Genomic DNA, 13,575 nt, shown 5'->3' with positions numbered 1-13,575 from the left:
GGACAACCTTTGGAAACTATTGACTACAGACAAAGGTGAGTGAGGATATCAATTTAGTTTCAAGCAGCATTTCTTGAATGAGATAAATTACAGTAATGAATATCAGAGCACAGACATTTCATGAACATTTTTTTCTATACCTGCTATTTTAAAATTAAACCTGAGATGTTACTTACTCATTATGAGAGATGGTAATACAAAATAAAGGCTAGTGGTGATTTAATGAAGATAATTATTAAGCTGGGGATTTATCTCAGTGGCACCAGACCTGCTCTGTGAAGTCCTGAGTTCCATTCTTGTTTCAAAAAAAAGAAAAAGAGCTAATTATTGAAAATGGAAATATATGTCACCTTTCAGAAATGCTACAATGTGACAAAAATATCACATGTAGTCTATATGTAATTATAATTGTATTAATTAATACTGGCCTTTGATATTGAATATATTTTAGTGTAGACTGGCCAAAAACATGTTTGAAAGCCACTGTCATAGAAAATGTATTTTTCTCAAATTGGATGGAACATTATAAAATCATACATAAAACTGAATGTTCAACAATTATTTGTTAAAAACCTTTGTAAATTAATAATAAAGTAATATTTCCAATTTTGACCCAAGAATTCCATGTGCATTATAAAGCTGTCAGAAAACTAATCAAACCAACAAAATCATTTCAAAGCCTGTGAAATGTGGTAGGTAATAAAGAATATAAACCCAATGGATCTGCCAACCATCAAGAAAGAAGATAGCCACATACATTCCTCAGACTACAGTCACTTTAGAAAATGAGATTTTTTTGTAACATATATGATTTATTGGCAGTTACAGTTAACAAATTTTGAAATATATCTTAATAATTAAAATGTGAACAGTAAAATTGCTACACAAGCTTTCAGTAAAACTTTGCTAAAGTTACTCTAATGAAACATTGCTAATCTTTTACTTATACAGACTCAAGTACAGAAGTGAGCAAATTGACAAACTTATAAACATCATGAAAAGAATTATAGAGAGGAACTGGAGCGACTCGAATGCCATGGGGTTCTCTCTTGTCACACTAAGGAGAGAAAAAAAATTGAGGTCAAAATATTATTAGCATCGTTCATATGCTAAAAATCTACATTTTAGTTCAACTTTTATAAAGCATTCACATTGACTTCCCTAAACCCTGTTATATAGGTACATTTTGTCACTTTAAGTAATATAAGGTATTTCCTTTATTTGAAACTGTTTTCTGAATGATGGTTAAAATCATAAGAGGTCAGAACATGAATATCCAAAGCATCTTGTTGAACTCTACTCAGCAATTACCTTATTTTAGCATTAAACAGATCAAGGGTCCCCAAACCCCTGGCTGAGGACTTGTGCTGGGCCATTAGGACCAGGCTGCACAGCAGGAGGTGGACTGGTGAGCTAGGGCAGTTACTTCTCAAGCTGAGCTCTGCATCCTTTGAGCTCAGTGGGGCACTGGCTTCTCAGAAGAGCAGGAACTCTACTGTGAATTCTACTCGTGAGAGATCTGGGTTGCTGCTCCTTAAATTATACTCAAAGCATCTGGCCACATGCCCATACTCCACCTGTCTGTGGAAAAATTATCTTCCATGAAAGCAATCCACAGTGTCTAATCATTAGAAATTGCTGATCATAGATCCTATTACAGTTTTGCAGAGAGGAAACTCTGGAGAAAAGAAAGCCTTGGACACATTTAAGTGAATTAGAATGTCACAGGGATCTAGAGATCTTCAGCATAGTGCCCTTGAATTCAATCCTCTGACCTCTGATCCCACAAATAATGAGTTGGGTATATTTTGGGGAATGTTGCTAGGTCTAGATAATTTGACCTGAACTGAAAATCAGCAGGGTTGATTTTATGAAATAAATATTAATGCCTGTATAATAGAGTATATAATCTGTGTGCTGTCCCATTAAATTCCCCAAAATACAGATGAGCTATTTCAAACCAAGAGATCTTCATGACCTTTTCCAAGAACACTCAGCTTGGAAAGGGCTGAGGTTGGTAAGTAATTCTGATTTTCTTATTTGTGCCTCTGGAATCTGCGGTGATTTTTCCTAAAGATTTGAGGGTGACATAAGTGAAATGATGTCTAAATTATATTATCTTTAGAAATATATTAACATCTGTTTCCCCTGAAGTTGTTCAATTCATAATTTCTTAGCTCTCTTTAAGAGGTTAAGCATGCCATTTAGGCTTATGAGTTTAAAAGAAAAGAAGAGAGAAAAACAAACCATTATTTCGTCTAGTGTTATTATCTTTGACAAACTGATAGGCATAAACATAGCAGTACAATCAAGCAAATAAATAAGGCAAATTTCTTTTTTGTTTATTTGTTTTACTAAAGTATGTTCTTTTGTTTTGTATATAGAATAAATATATACTGAGGATTATATAATTCAAAACTATTGAGTTGAAAAATATATTCTAATCTATTATGATGAAATAATTTCTTTTTGCATGAACAGTTATGAAAAATATTAGTAATACATTATGTAAAAATTATTTCTCATAACCAAAATTTGTACTTATCAGAACTGATAGGTAGACAGGCCTCAGTGCCTTTCAGTTTGCACAGTGATGAATGTTTAATCCACAGTGTACCTCAACTGACTGATTATTAACTATGAAAAGATACACAACCATGAGGAAACCCAAGAACACAAACTTTATCGCCAATATGTAGGCCACACTGAAAACTGAGCAGCAACTCAAGCGATATACTTACCACCACTCCTCTTTTTTGTAGTTCTTCAAAAACATCTTTTTGGGTTCTAGAAAATGCGAGTGTCAACTGGCAGCCCCGCTCCTCTATATGGGATGGTGTAATTATGTTCACAACTGGTCCCTTGATTTCTGCTTTCTTTTTGGTACGGTAAAGCTTGATCATGTATTCCAGATAACCAGTTAACAAAATGGATTTGCTCCTCAATGCTTTTAAAGTTGCTTGCTTAAAGATCTATAGAACGAGAAACAATCAGATTAACAGTGTCATACTGAATTGCAAAGGAGTAAAAAAAAAAAAATAAGTGCAAATCAAGCATAAAAAGAAAGTGTCCACTTTTGACCTATCCAGTAAACATCTCATTTTAAATAATTTATTCTGTCCAAACATGACATTTTTTTTATGTGTTACCACTAAATATTGGAGGCAAATTTTCTAAGACAGGAAACAATGTACAAATGTCATTTAAATAATATTTTCTTTTTTTTTCTTTTTTTCTTTTTTCTTTTTATTTTTTTTGGTACCGGGGATTGAACTCATCTAAATATTATGAAATTTTAACTTTTTCCTAAAACCATTTTGCCAAATCATAACCAAAAACATTTTCTATATCTGTATGTATACTTTCTTTGGTCCACAAAAAGTGCAGTAAGAGATACACATGTCTGTCTTGTGGAAGGTGATTATCTGTAATGGATTTACCGATTCCTAAATCTCCCCAAATTAGAAGTTAGAAAACCCGCAGTTAAATAATGAAGTGAAGATTTTTCAGAAAGGGAAGCCAGGAATGTTCCAAAAATATGTTTATTATCACGGAAGTACGTGGGCTTTCTTTTTTCCTTCCTTTCCCCTCGTCTTTCATCATTTTTTCCCCTGTCAAACTCTATCACTAGTGTGAAAATACTGCAATTTGCTGCCTGAGGTGCCTTGTATTAAGATGAATGACAAGGCCACACAATAACTGCTGTGGGAACATCAGGGGTCAGAACGGATGTGCTTTCTGGTTTATGCTTTAAGGTCAAGTAGAGTTTAAAAATATATCCTTCACAGAGGAGCTGAGTGAACCGCTAACAGCACAATGCACTGGCGTGCCACCGAAGGTGCCTTTTCTATGCGTTCCTAAATCACGGGCAGAAGTATCAAAAACAAGAATAGGGGGTCGTGTGGTGATATCTGGACTTTATCAAGTCTATGAAGACAGTTGCTTTTGTATGGCAGTCATTGGAGCAGAGCTCAAACCTCCAGGCACTGGTTTTCTGGTACAATACTGAGTGGATCCTAAGCCTTGGCTGAAGGAGGGGATGGATGTGTGGAAGGTAATTGCATTTACAGAAGATGTGGGGAGCAGGGAAGACAGAGCGGTATGCTTCACTCTTCAAGAACCCCTCATGCACTAGGGCTGAGACCTGTTAAGATATCAGCTGCAATCTCTGGCTGATATCTGTTTTCAGAAGGCACCTGAGGTCTGCAGGCAAACAACAGGACTTTCGGAGTCAAGGGACCTGAGTTGTATGGAATTGATTGGAGCCACTTCTTCATTTCCTTAGGTAAAGCAAAATGTAAGTAGCCATGGGATAAAAAGGATTCAAGGGAATTCAGCTGAGTTTTGGATCAGTATTGTTCCAGAGTTAAGGAGCAGGCACTGGCAAGACACAGCCCACATGTAGTTTGACTGGTAAAATTTGGAATAAAATACTACAAGAACAATTTTCCAAGATTCTCTCTGAGTATTGATAATATTCTAGATATATTTAATTAAATAATTCTATAAAATATTCTAATTCTACTATTGGCCCTGTAATATATATGTAGGGTCATGTATGAAGTACAATTGTCCCTCAGTGTTGGTAGGAAATATCAAAATCTGCACGGCTCAACTCCCTAGCATAAAATGCGATAATACTGACATATAACCTAATATACCCTCTTTTTTTGTTATCTCTTGTTATTTTTTTAACCTTAGCACTTGGGCATGCTAAGCAAGTACTCTACCACTGAGATACAGCCTTAACCCTTCTTAGATATAGTTTAACTCATCTCTAGATGACTTTAAACATTGAGTCCAATATAAATGTTATATAACTAGTCGCTGTACTACATTGTTTAGGAAATTATGCTAAGACAATAAAAGTCTGCACATATATAATATATTTCCCAAATATTTAGTATTTTAAAAATAGCTCGGAAGTTCATTAGTTCATAGCTCCTTAGTTGCATTTATAAATTAGTAATTCTTTGGAGAATATTACTAGTAGCTTTTTTAGGTTGCTTTTAGAGGTTTTTCTTGATAGCTAGACATTATTTTTATGACAAACTGTCCAAATTTTAATATACTATGAATGTCGTTTCTCTTTAATAAAAAAGTTTTTAAATATGAAAGTATTTTCTACATTATGGGCACAAAATAATCCCAATGAAGGGAAACTATGTTCTGAGGTTTCATGTAAAATTAATAAGAGGGGCTGATAGGAGTTATGAGAGAAATAGAACATATATCCTCTTTTCTTTTTTTGCCAGAAAATTCTCTCCTTTTACTACTTAGAAATAATTATATTTTAATTAGAAAAAGTTTTAACATGTAGTTTAAAGGCATTCAACTTGTAACAGAATTTTGGCAGTTTTTGCTGTGGGTTACTTTTTCTTAATGAATAGAATGAGCACAAAGCCAGAAAAGCTAAAATTAAATAGAAAAAGTTCGCATAGTATGATATTCTCATTGTCAGATTTTTCTCTTAAATTCTTACAGTGGTTCTGTAATGCCACTGTGAGGAAAGGTACATTTGTGTGTTGTTCTTTTGAGTCTTCTGAATTGCCACATATCTTAATTAAATTGCTCTGTTTTTTATTTTGAAGAAGCAATTTATTTCACTAAGAATTTAAACAATGAATGCATCTAAAAATTGTCTACCTGTTCCTGTTTATAAACACAAACCTTCAAAATATAATATACATAAATTGCAAGTAAATCCCTGGAAGCATGAGGGACTTCGAAAGTACTCTACTATAAATAACTTCATTTTAAAAAGGTGGCAAATTAATTCAAAAGTGATAATTGCTTGTTTAATGTCATATTTAGTGTGTGCTGTGGAATGGGGTGCTTGCTTCCTCATTCCTAATCTAATTTCTATTTCCCTTCATCCACAATATTTTTAAATGACTGTATAAATGATTATGATCCAACAATATAAAGAAAACGTTTGAAACTGATTATTAAGCACTCTTTTAATGATATCAATCTATTATATGATAATATGATTTTTAAAAGCCATACTAATATCTGTTTGAAATTATTATATTGAGAATCTGAGGTCATTTTCATGCACAATTGGTCCTTAAGGATAGACTCTCTCCTCCAGATGTAGAGTATTTCTAGAAAGAAAAGTATTGAAATAATTCAGAGGCTGTGAATTTCTTTCTTCCACTTACTCAAACTTCATTCACATTATCTCTTACAATGGAATAATTGTTTTTAAGAGACAAGGTAAATACTGATATGGCAAATTCACTGATCTTGACTCAGATAGGTAACTCAGAAATATATAGAAAATGGGATAACAGATAATGAGAAACATGTATTATTGTATAATTTAAAAATTTTACAATTTATAGTGAGGAGAATGGATATTGAAAAACACTTCCACCAGTATAAAACTTGACTATCTAAAGATAATTCTGGTCAGAACAAAGTTCAGTAGTGAGTGACTTTCACAGGAAGCTCTAGAGAAGAATTTAAGTGATCACAGACTCCAGAGATATGTACATCCTTCTTCCTTTGGTTTTCAGGACCCTTTTGCTGGGTTTAAGTTTAATATTATTGGGGAAAATTAATGCAATCTTCAGAGTCTGAGGATGAAAACTATGCTTAGGTGAGTAAAAACGGTGTAGTAGGAAAAAAGTAGCAATATAAGCAAGAGTTTGCCTCTTTTCTCACATCACGAGGAGGGTTGGGAAAAAAGCCAGCTCTCTGCCTGGAATATATAAAAATGAGGGTTTCTGAAAGGAAATTTTTAGATATGCCTGAGAAGCCATTTTGTAAAGATAAGAGAAATCAGAGGAAATTATGTCAAGGGCCAGTCCTTCCCCAAGGCATGATTGGCTGCCTTTCATATTTTACATCATCTCCGTGAAAGAAAGAAAGAAGGAAGGAAGGAAGGAGAGAGAGAGAGAGAGAGAGAGAGAGAGAGAGAGAGAGAGAGAGAGAGAGAGAGAGAGAGAGAGAGAGAGAGAGAGAGAGAGAGAGAGAGAGAGAGAGAGAGAGAGAGAGAGAGAGAGAGAGAGAGAGAGAGAGAGAGAGAGAGAGAGAGAGAGAGAGAGAGAGAGAGAGAGAGAGAGAGAGAGAGAGAGAGAGAGAGAGAGAGAGAGAGAGAGAGAGAGAGAGAGAGAGAGAGAGAGAGAGAGAGAGAGAGAGAGAGAGAGAGAGAGAGAGAGAGAGAGAGAGAGAGAGAGAGAGAGAGAGAGAGAGAGAGAGAGAGAGAGAGAGAGAGAGAGAGAGAGAGAGAGAGAGAGAGAGAGAGAGAGAGAGAGAGAGAGAGAGAAAGAAAGAAAGAAAGTAGGAAGGAAGGAAGGAAGGAAGGAAGGAAGGAAGGAAGGAGAGAGAGAGAGAGAGAGAGAGAGAAAGAAAGAAGGAAAGAAAGAAAGAAAAAGAAAAGTGAAAGATAACTTGCAGAGTTGGGTAGAGATTCACTATATTTTAAAATCTTCAAACAAAATTATTTATCTAAATGGATATTATAATGCAACTCAAATATTGGTGTCTGGCCTAGTAATCATATTTTACTTTAAAAACTTTTTAAAATAGTGTGTCTATGGCTGGAAATCTTGTCACTGGGTCTATTTCCCAATTTTAAAAAAAGCCAACGTGAACACAGCACACACTCCATCTAGTGGTCAAACTGGTTAGGTGCGTTCTAAATCGGGGTGAAGCGAAAGTGAGATTATTCCTATAAAGTGGTGAGGCTGTATTAAGAATAGAGGAATATTTTATCTTTATTAAGTTTACTCGTACGAATATTTACAGAATTCAAGAATAAAGAATTTAGAAGAAATTTTAACTCTATCCCTTATTAGATGCTGAAATCCTCCCCAAGATTTCCTAAACTGTCATAAAATTGATGATTTTAGATTATAGAAAAAACTTCAAATTTTTCTTTTAGGAGCTCTATATATAAACCTTCTGGATGTAGCTCAGAGCCATGCTTTCCTGGAAAGTGCAAGGTCCTGAGTTCAATTCCTGCTTCCAGAAAACAAAACAAAACAGAAACTCTTCTGTTAGAATATTTATGCATATTTACTAAAATACTCTATGCATTTAAAATTATGCTCAATCAAAGGCTGGGGATTTAGTTCAGTGGCATTACGCCTGCCTTGCACCTGGAAGATCCTGAATTCAATTCCTGGTACTGCAAAAAAAAAAAAATTGTTCAATCAAAGCTTTTGTACTTAGGGTGGGTCTTGAGAGGGGAAAAGAGATAAATAAAATACAATTTATTTTTAAAATAAAATAAAATCATGTTTTATTAACATATTATATCATTAACATATGATCCATAATTATTAACAACATATATTTATATGAGTGAATTTAGCCTAGCCCTAAATATGACAAAGAAATGTTTATTTTTCTATATATGCACACATATTTTTATCTCTTTTAAAAATATGCACATTTGTATATATAACATACATATTATACATACAATACATATTACATGTATAGCCTAACTATAAATGTTAATTTTAGGATGAGACTAAATTTAAACCAAAATATTAATTAATTTAAGATAAAACAGTGCCGGGGACTTGGCTCAGTGGTTCCGCTGCCTGCCTCGCAAGGGCCGAAGTTGGATCCCCGGTGCAAAAATTAAAAAAAAAAAATGAAATATTGACATCATGGTAAAGATTATATATGGATATAATGACAAGGAAGCCCCACAAATAAAGTAAAAATCTACCTTGTATAGTGTGGCGACCTTTTTTAATATTTGGCTTATTTTAGCTATTCATACCCTCTTCCCACACTAAAGTAAGTCTACTTTAGCTTTGTTATATAGCAATTTTCCGATTCATTAGTTCGTGAAACTGGATGAAACAAGATTTCCAGTAACTATGTCTGACCCCTAATACTTTCCCAATAAATACCTGTTGCTTGAATGAATTGATGTAGCATTAAATATTACAAGCTTATTTTGTTTAAAGGAAAACCCAGAGAAGGTCAAATAACTTATTCAACTTCACTAAATGGAACACAATGTCTCTCCAGGTCAATTCCCGGTATTATTTATGGTCAACCAAGTGCCAAACACCATGATAGGGGTGGGAGATACAAAAGGAAAACTGTGAACATTCTATAGTCGCCCTCTCAACAGAAAGAAAATCTGCCTTTTGTTCATTGTCCATTCAGATTGCATATTTGTAATATTGTTGATTAGCAGAGAAAGCACCACAATCTGGAACAACCAGGTAGGGAGAAGAGCTAAAGATATGAGAAAGTTGAAGCGTAGATGTCCTACCTCCAAACTGGCATGCAGGGAACAGACCAGCAAAATGGGAGGATTGGAAATCCGGAATCCACTGACCCCAGGGATTAACTGCAGCTCTGAAAAAATGTATACATGCTGATTATTATAGAAGATACATTAAAAGAAACACCAAATTAATAAAGAAATAAGAGAGTAAAAGAGTGAAACTAAAAAAAAAAAAAAAACCTTTCATTCTTAGGCAGATTTTCTGAGTTAAGAGAAACTCAGTGGGATGAAAATATTAGCACTGAGTTGGTTAGCTTTCCATTTCTGGGACATAATACCAGATGCCCACAGTTTAAAGGAGGAACGGTTTGTTTTGGCTCTACTTTCCAAGATTTTATACTATGGTCCACTGGCTTCAAGGGAGGATGGCGTGGTGGGGGAAAGCTACTTAACTTATGGTGAACCGGAAGTAACATGGCAGCTAGCACTGCTCACTCCATGATTGCCAGGAAGCAGACAGCAGGGGAGGAGCCGGAGTGGCAGGGGCTAGAGACCAGATACAGTCCACAAGGTTATAACCTACTGACTCACTCTAGAGAGCCCCACCTTCTAACCGCGCATTCAGCCTCGAATTCGTCATCGGGCTGACACGTCGATGAGTTGAATGCCTTCACCATGCAATCGCCTCTTCAGAAATGAACTAACCCAGGCGAGCTGACGATCAGGATTAACTGGCACAAGCGCGCCCCTTCCCTTCTCTGTGGCAGTTCCCATCTTCCCTGTCCCATCATCTCAGTAGATGAGGAAATGAAAGGACCTTTCACACAACAGAAATTGATCTCTTCTAGGTGTTCTTCTGGGCCAGCCCTCTGCTTTCTGAGTCCCAAGCCATCATTCCCTAAGCACTCCATGTTTTGCTTTTTGTTATGAAGACTTGCCAGGAGAGAGAACGTCCAGATTCCAGGGACATGTAATTGTAATGTCACCCAGAGGCGGGACAATTAATAAAAATGACCTACCAAGGTGACTATTAGCTCTAGAGTTATTAGCTCAATTGGCCTTTTTTTTTTTTAGGAAAAAAGAAACTTTTGTTTCTTTGTAAAAAGAAAAAGATCTACTTAAGTAATATATATTCAAAAGATAAATTAATGGCAGATATTATCATAATTAGATTAAGTACAATGAATTATAGCAAATCACCTATAAATCCAATATAGTTAAGATAGTTATTTAGGAATTAAGGCAAAATGTTGAAAATTCATAGCTCCTTAGGAATGCATTTAAAATGTGACTAAACTATGATGTTTACATACATTAATTGTAATGTGGTCACCATCATTTATCTGTGTTTCCCTAAAGGTCCTTCACTACCATAATACAAAGCTGAGCATTTGCCACAGAGATTACAGAACTCAAAATTTAAAATATTTTCCACTAAGTTTTCCATCCCTGATCTGATCAAATTTCTTTATTTACTCAGAAGAATACCCTAGCTCTAAGACTTTAAATAACTGACTTAGAGTCTGTTATTTCAGGGTCCAATATAGCACACAGGTTTCCTGACTTAACTGGAACAGTCCATCCCAGATCATTGAATCATAAACACTGAAGTATGTTTAAAATAGTGTCTCAAGATTGGCAGTATTCTGAAGGATCTAGTTTATGCTGTACCCTCAAAACACTTAATGATGCTTTCTGTTTTGCATAGTTTCATTTTTAGCCACTGGAGATTGAGTTAAAGCTACATGTCATTTATTTTATAGCTTTGAATTGGATATACAGTTATCCAAATCCTGAAATATATATTACTCATATTAGGTATGTGAGCAACAAAAACAATGACCTCCCCAAAATAACTTTGATTCCCAGAATCACAGAAGTGTTAAGCAGCAATTTAGACTGACATCTCAATCTCTCAGGATCTGACCTCAGGTGACAAATTTGCTTCTGCTTTTACTGCCTGATGTTTGGACACCACGTGGATGGGATCTGATTGCACTGCATGAGCTGTGTATTAGGGTTCATTTCCTTTTATCTCTGTACAAAGAAAGAGATTCAATATCATGCTAAAATCGACTAACAGTCTTCCACACTGAAAATGTCATTTTTTATTTTAAGAACTCTCAGTGACATTTTCAAATTGCACTCTTCATAGGGCATATAATACAAAAACAGATGAAAATTGAAATAAAGTTAAGATAACATTTGAAATGAAATTCAGTATACTTACTGTTATCCATTTTAAATCTGGTGCTAAGTTCATGACCAAACCATCCCACTAACCTAAAATATAAGACAATATTAGATAGTTTAATCTATTAAAATTCTACAAGTAGTTTTGAAATTTAAATGATATTATAAATAATAATTTTAAAGAGTATTAAAATCATTTGTGATTTACCATTGCATACTTAAGCAGATAAATGCTGCATGATAGTATAAGGCAATTGATATTTATAATTTTTTCAAGAAGAGGGTTAAATCAACTTACCCATAGTAATACTTATTCAATATGTGTGCAGTAAAATTACCTAAGTTATATTTAACACATTTTTCTCATTTAAAAGTAATTTCAAGATGGTGAACTGGAAGCAAACCAAAACTAGAGACAGGCCATGCATTAAGGCAAGCGAGGCTGGAAAGGTGCTAAAGTTCATCAGTAGACAATGACTTGGAAAAACCCAGAGTGGAGAATGGAATGGAGCAAGAGAAAAAGTGCCCTGGTAACAAGTGCAAGGCAGTGCAGCAGAGGCTGAGGGCAGCCAAAAAGGGGGGGAGAAAGAGAGAGGCTCAACAAGTACAACAGCACAGAAACCAGCATGGAACAGAAGGACAATGGGACCATCAATTATAAACGCATCTTGACTGGATTTGTAGGAGCCTACCAGCTTCCTAAAGCATACTCCTGGGTGAGCCATGGGGACTGTGGTGTAGTGAGCTGCGGGAGTGAATTTGGTGACTGTCTGGTTTCCAGCCCTTTTTCTGTGCAGTGTTCTTCAGCCATGCTCTGCTTCTGGGCTGCCATGAACTAAGCAGCTTTACCTTCCCAGGCCCTTCCATCATTCTGTTTCTGCCAGCAAGCACAGACTGAAACCTCCAAGACTATGAGAAAAAGTCAATCCTTCCACTTTTATGAAGTACATGTTAGGAATTGGTGTCAGCAACTAAAAGCTAACGAATAAAGGTGGTGTGAAACAGATGATCTGGGATCCGCATAGTGGACCTGTGTTGGAGAAGCTCCTGTGCTCACCAACTATGCCCAGAGTGCTTAATAGGGCTGTTTTGAGAAGACCCTGTCTGAGCTCACTGCTTTGGAAACGAAGGTCCCTGCCTTCTCCTATTCTTGGGGACATTCAGAAAATGGTACTATATTGTCTCCTTGGCTTTCTACCTTGAGAGCCAGTTTGGCCCTGCGGTAGCACCACTGAAGCAAAACAAACTGTGCCAAGGCAAAGCGGCTGGTGATCTGGAAGGGAGTACAACTCACTCCCCAGTGAGTGACCCTGCCAGCTGCGTCTCAGAGACCAGAATTGTGGGTTGTAGGTTGTGTGGGTCCTGTCAGGTTTGGTAGCTTCCCTGCCCTCAGAGAAGGCTTCACAAAGGGCACTGGAGATGCAGACATACTGTAGCGTCTTCACCCAAGCCCATTGAGCTAATGTCTTGGAGAAAGTTACTGTCAGAGGAACTGGTGAACAGAACAGCTGACATCTATTTCAACTGGCTTTAGTCCCAAACTATTCCCAATCTAGGCAAGCACACAAAAATAAGGAAGGGGGAAATAGTCCTCTGCCTTTGCAGAGGTGGTACTCTTTTTATTTTTTTTTAAGACCCCTTCCTTTGGTATTTGATGTTTGGAGCAATACATACTTATTTTAAATGTTTCATTTTTTTTCTTAATATACAATATTTTTAAGTTGTATTTTATTTCTTTAAATAATTTGCTTTCAATTTCTACCTTTCACTTGCTTTCTCTTCTCTTTTTGAATTTTCTAATTTTTGGATTTTCTTTTTTTCTCTTAATTAACATTTTAAAAAGTTTTTCAACTTTTCAGTGTATGCCATATTACTTTTGTCCCCACTATTCCTCTTATTAGTAGCATTGTGGATACTGCAGTTTTATATTTTCTCACTTTAATGTAGATAATAAGAAAGAAAGTATTAAAGAAAATCACTCCTATGGAAAAATGAAACAAAATTTTAAAACAAAATAATTTAAAATTAAAAATAGTATACTGCATACCATAATATTAAAAGAATAGCCAAAATGTTATCAGAACAAAAGGATATTGTCATTTTAACTGGCTTTGCTTTATTTCTGTATGTGGTTTGCTTCAATTTCTTGTGTTTTTTTTTTTTTTTTTCTTCCTATTTCA

General features: G+C 35.4%; 1 protein-coding gene across 2 annotated transcripts in view; it reads right to left on the bottom strand.

Moving 5' to 3' along the window:
* Positions 1-904: 904 nt before the first annotated feature.
* The window catches only part of Kynu (kynureninase), a 108,901-nt gene continuing 96,230 nt past the window's right edge, over positions 905-13,575 (bottom strand). The window contains exons 10-13 of one of the 2 annotated variants that reach the window (XM_010620946.3): positions 11,433-11,485; positions 9,248-9,333; positions 2,742-2,972; positions 905-1,057 (exon numbers count right to left, since the gene is read on the bottom strand). In XM_010620946.3, coding sequence (XP_010619248.1) covers positions 944-1,057; positions 2,742-2,972; positions 9,248-9,333; positions 11,433-11,485 — 484 coding nt within the window. In that variant the 3' untranslated portion in view covers positions 905-943. The remainder of the gene's footprint in view (positions 1,058-2,741; positions 2,973-9,247; positions 9,334-11,432; positions 11,486-13,575) is intronic. The other variant, XM_010620945.3, reaches the window with a different exon arrangement.

The sequence above is a fragment of the Fukomys damarensis genome, unplaced genomic scaffold (assembly GCF_012274545.1).
Source record: "Fukomys damarensis isolate Sample0158 unplaced genomic scaffold, DMR_v1.0_HiC HiC_scaffold_29, whole genome shotgun sequence".
Taxonomy (NCBI): Eukaryota; Metazoa; Chordata; class Mammalia; order Rodentia; family Bathyergidae; genus Fukomys; species Fukomys damarensis.
Note: the sequence above shows the minus strand (reverse complement) of the source record. Positions and strands in the feature narration are given on the sequence as shown.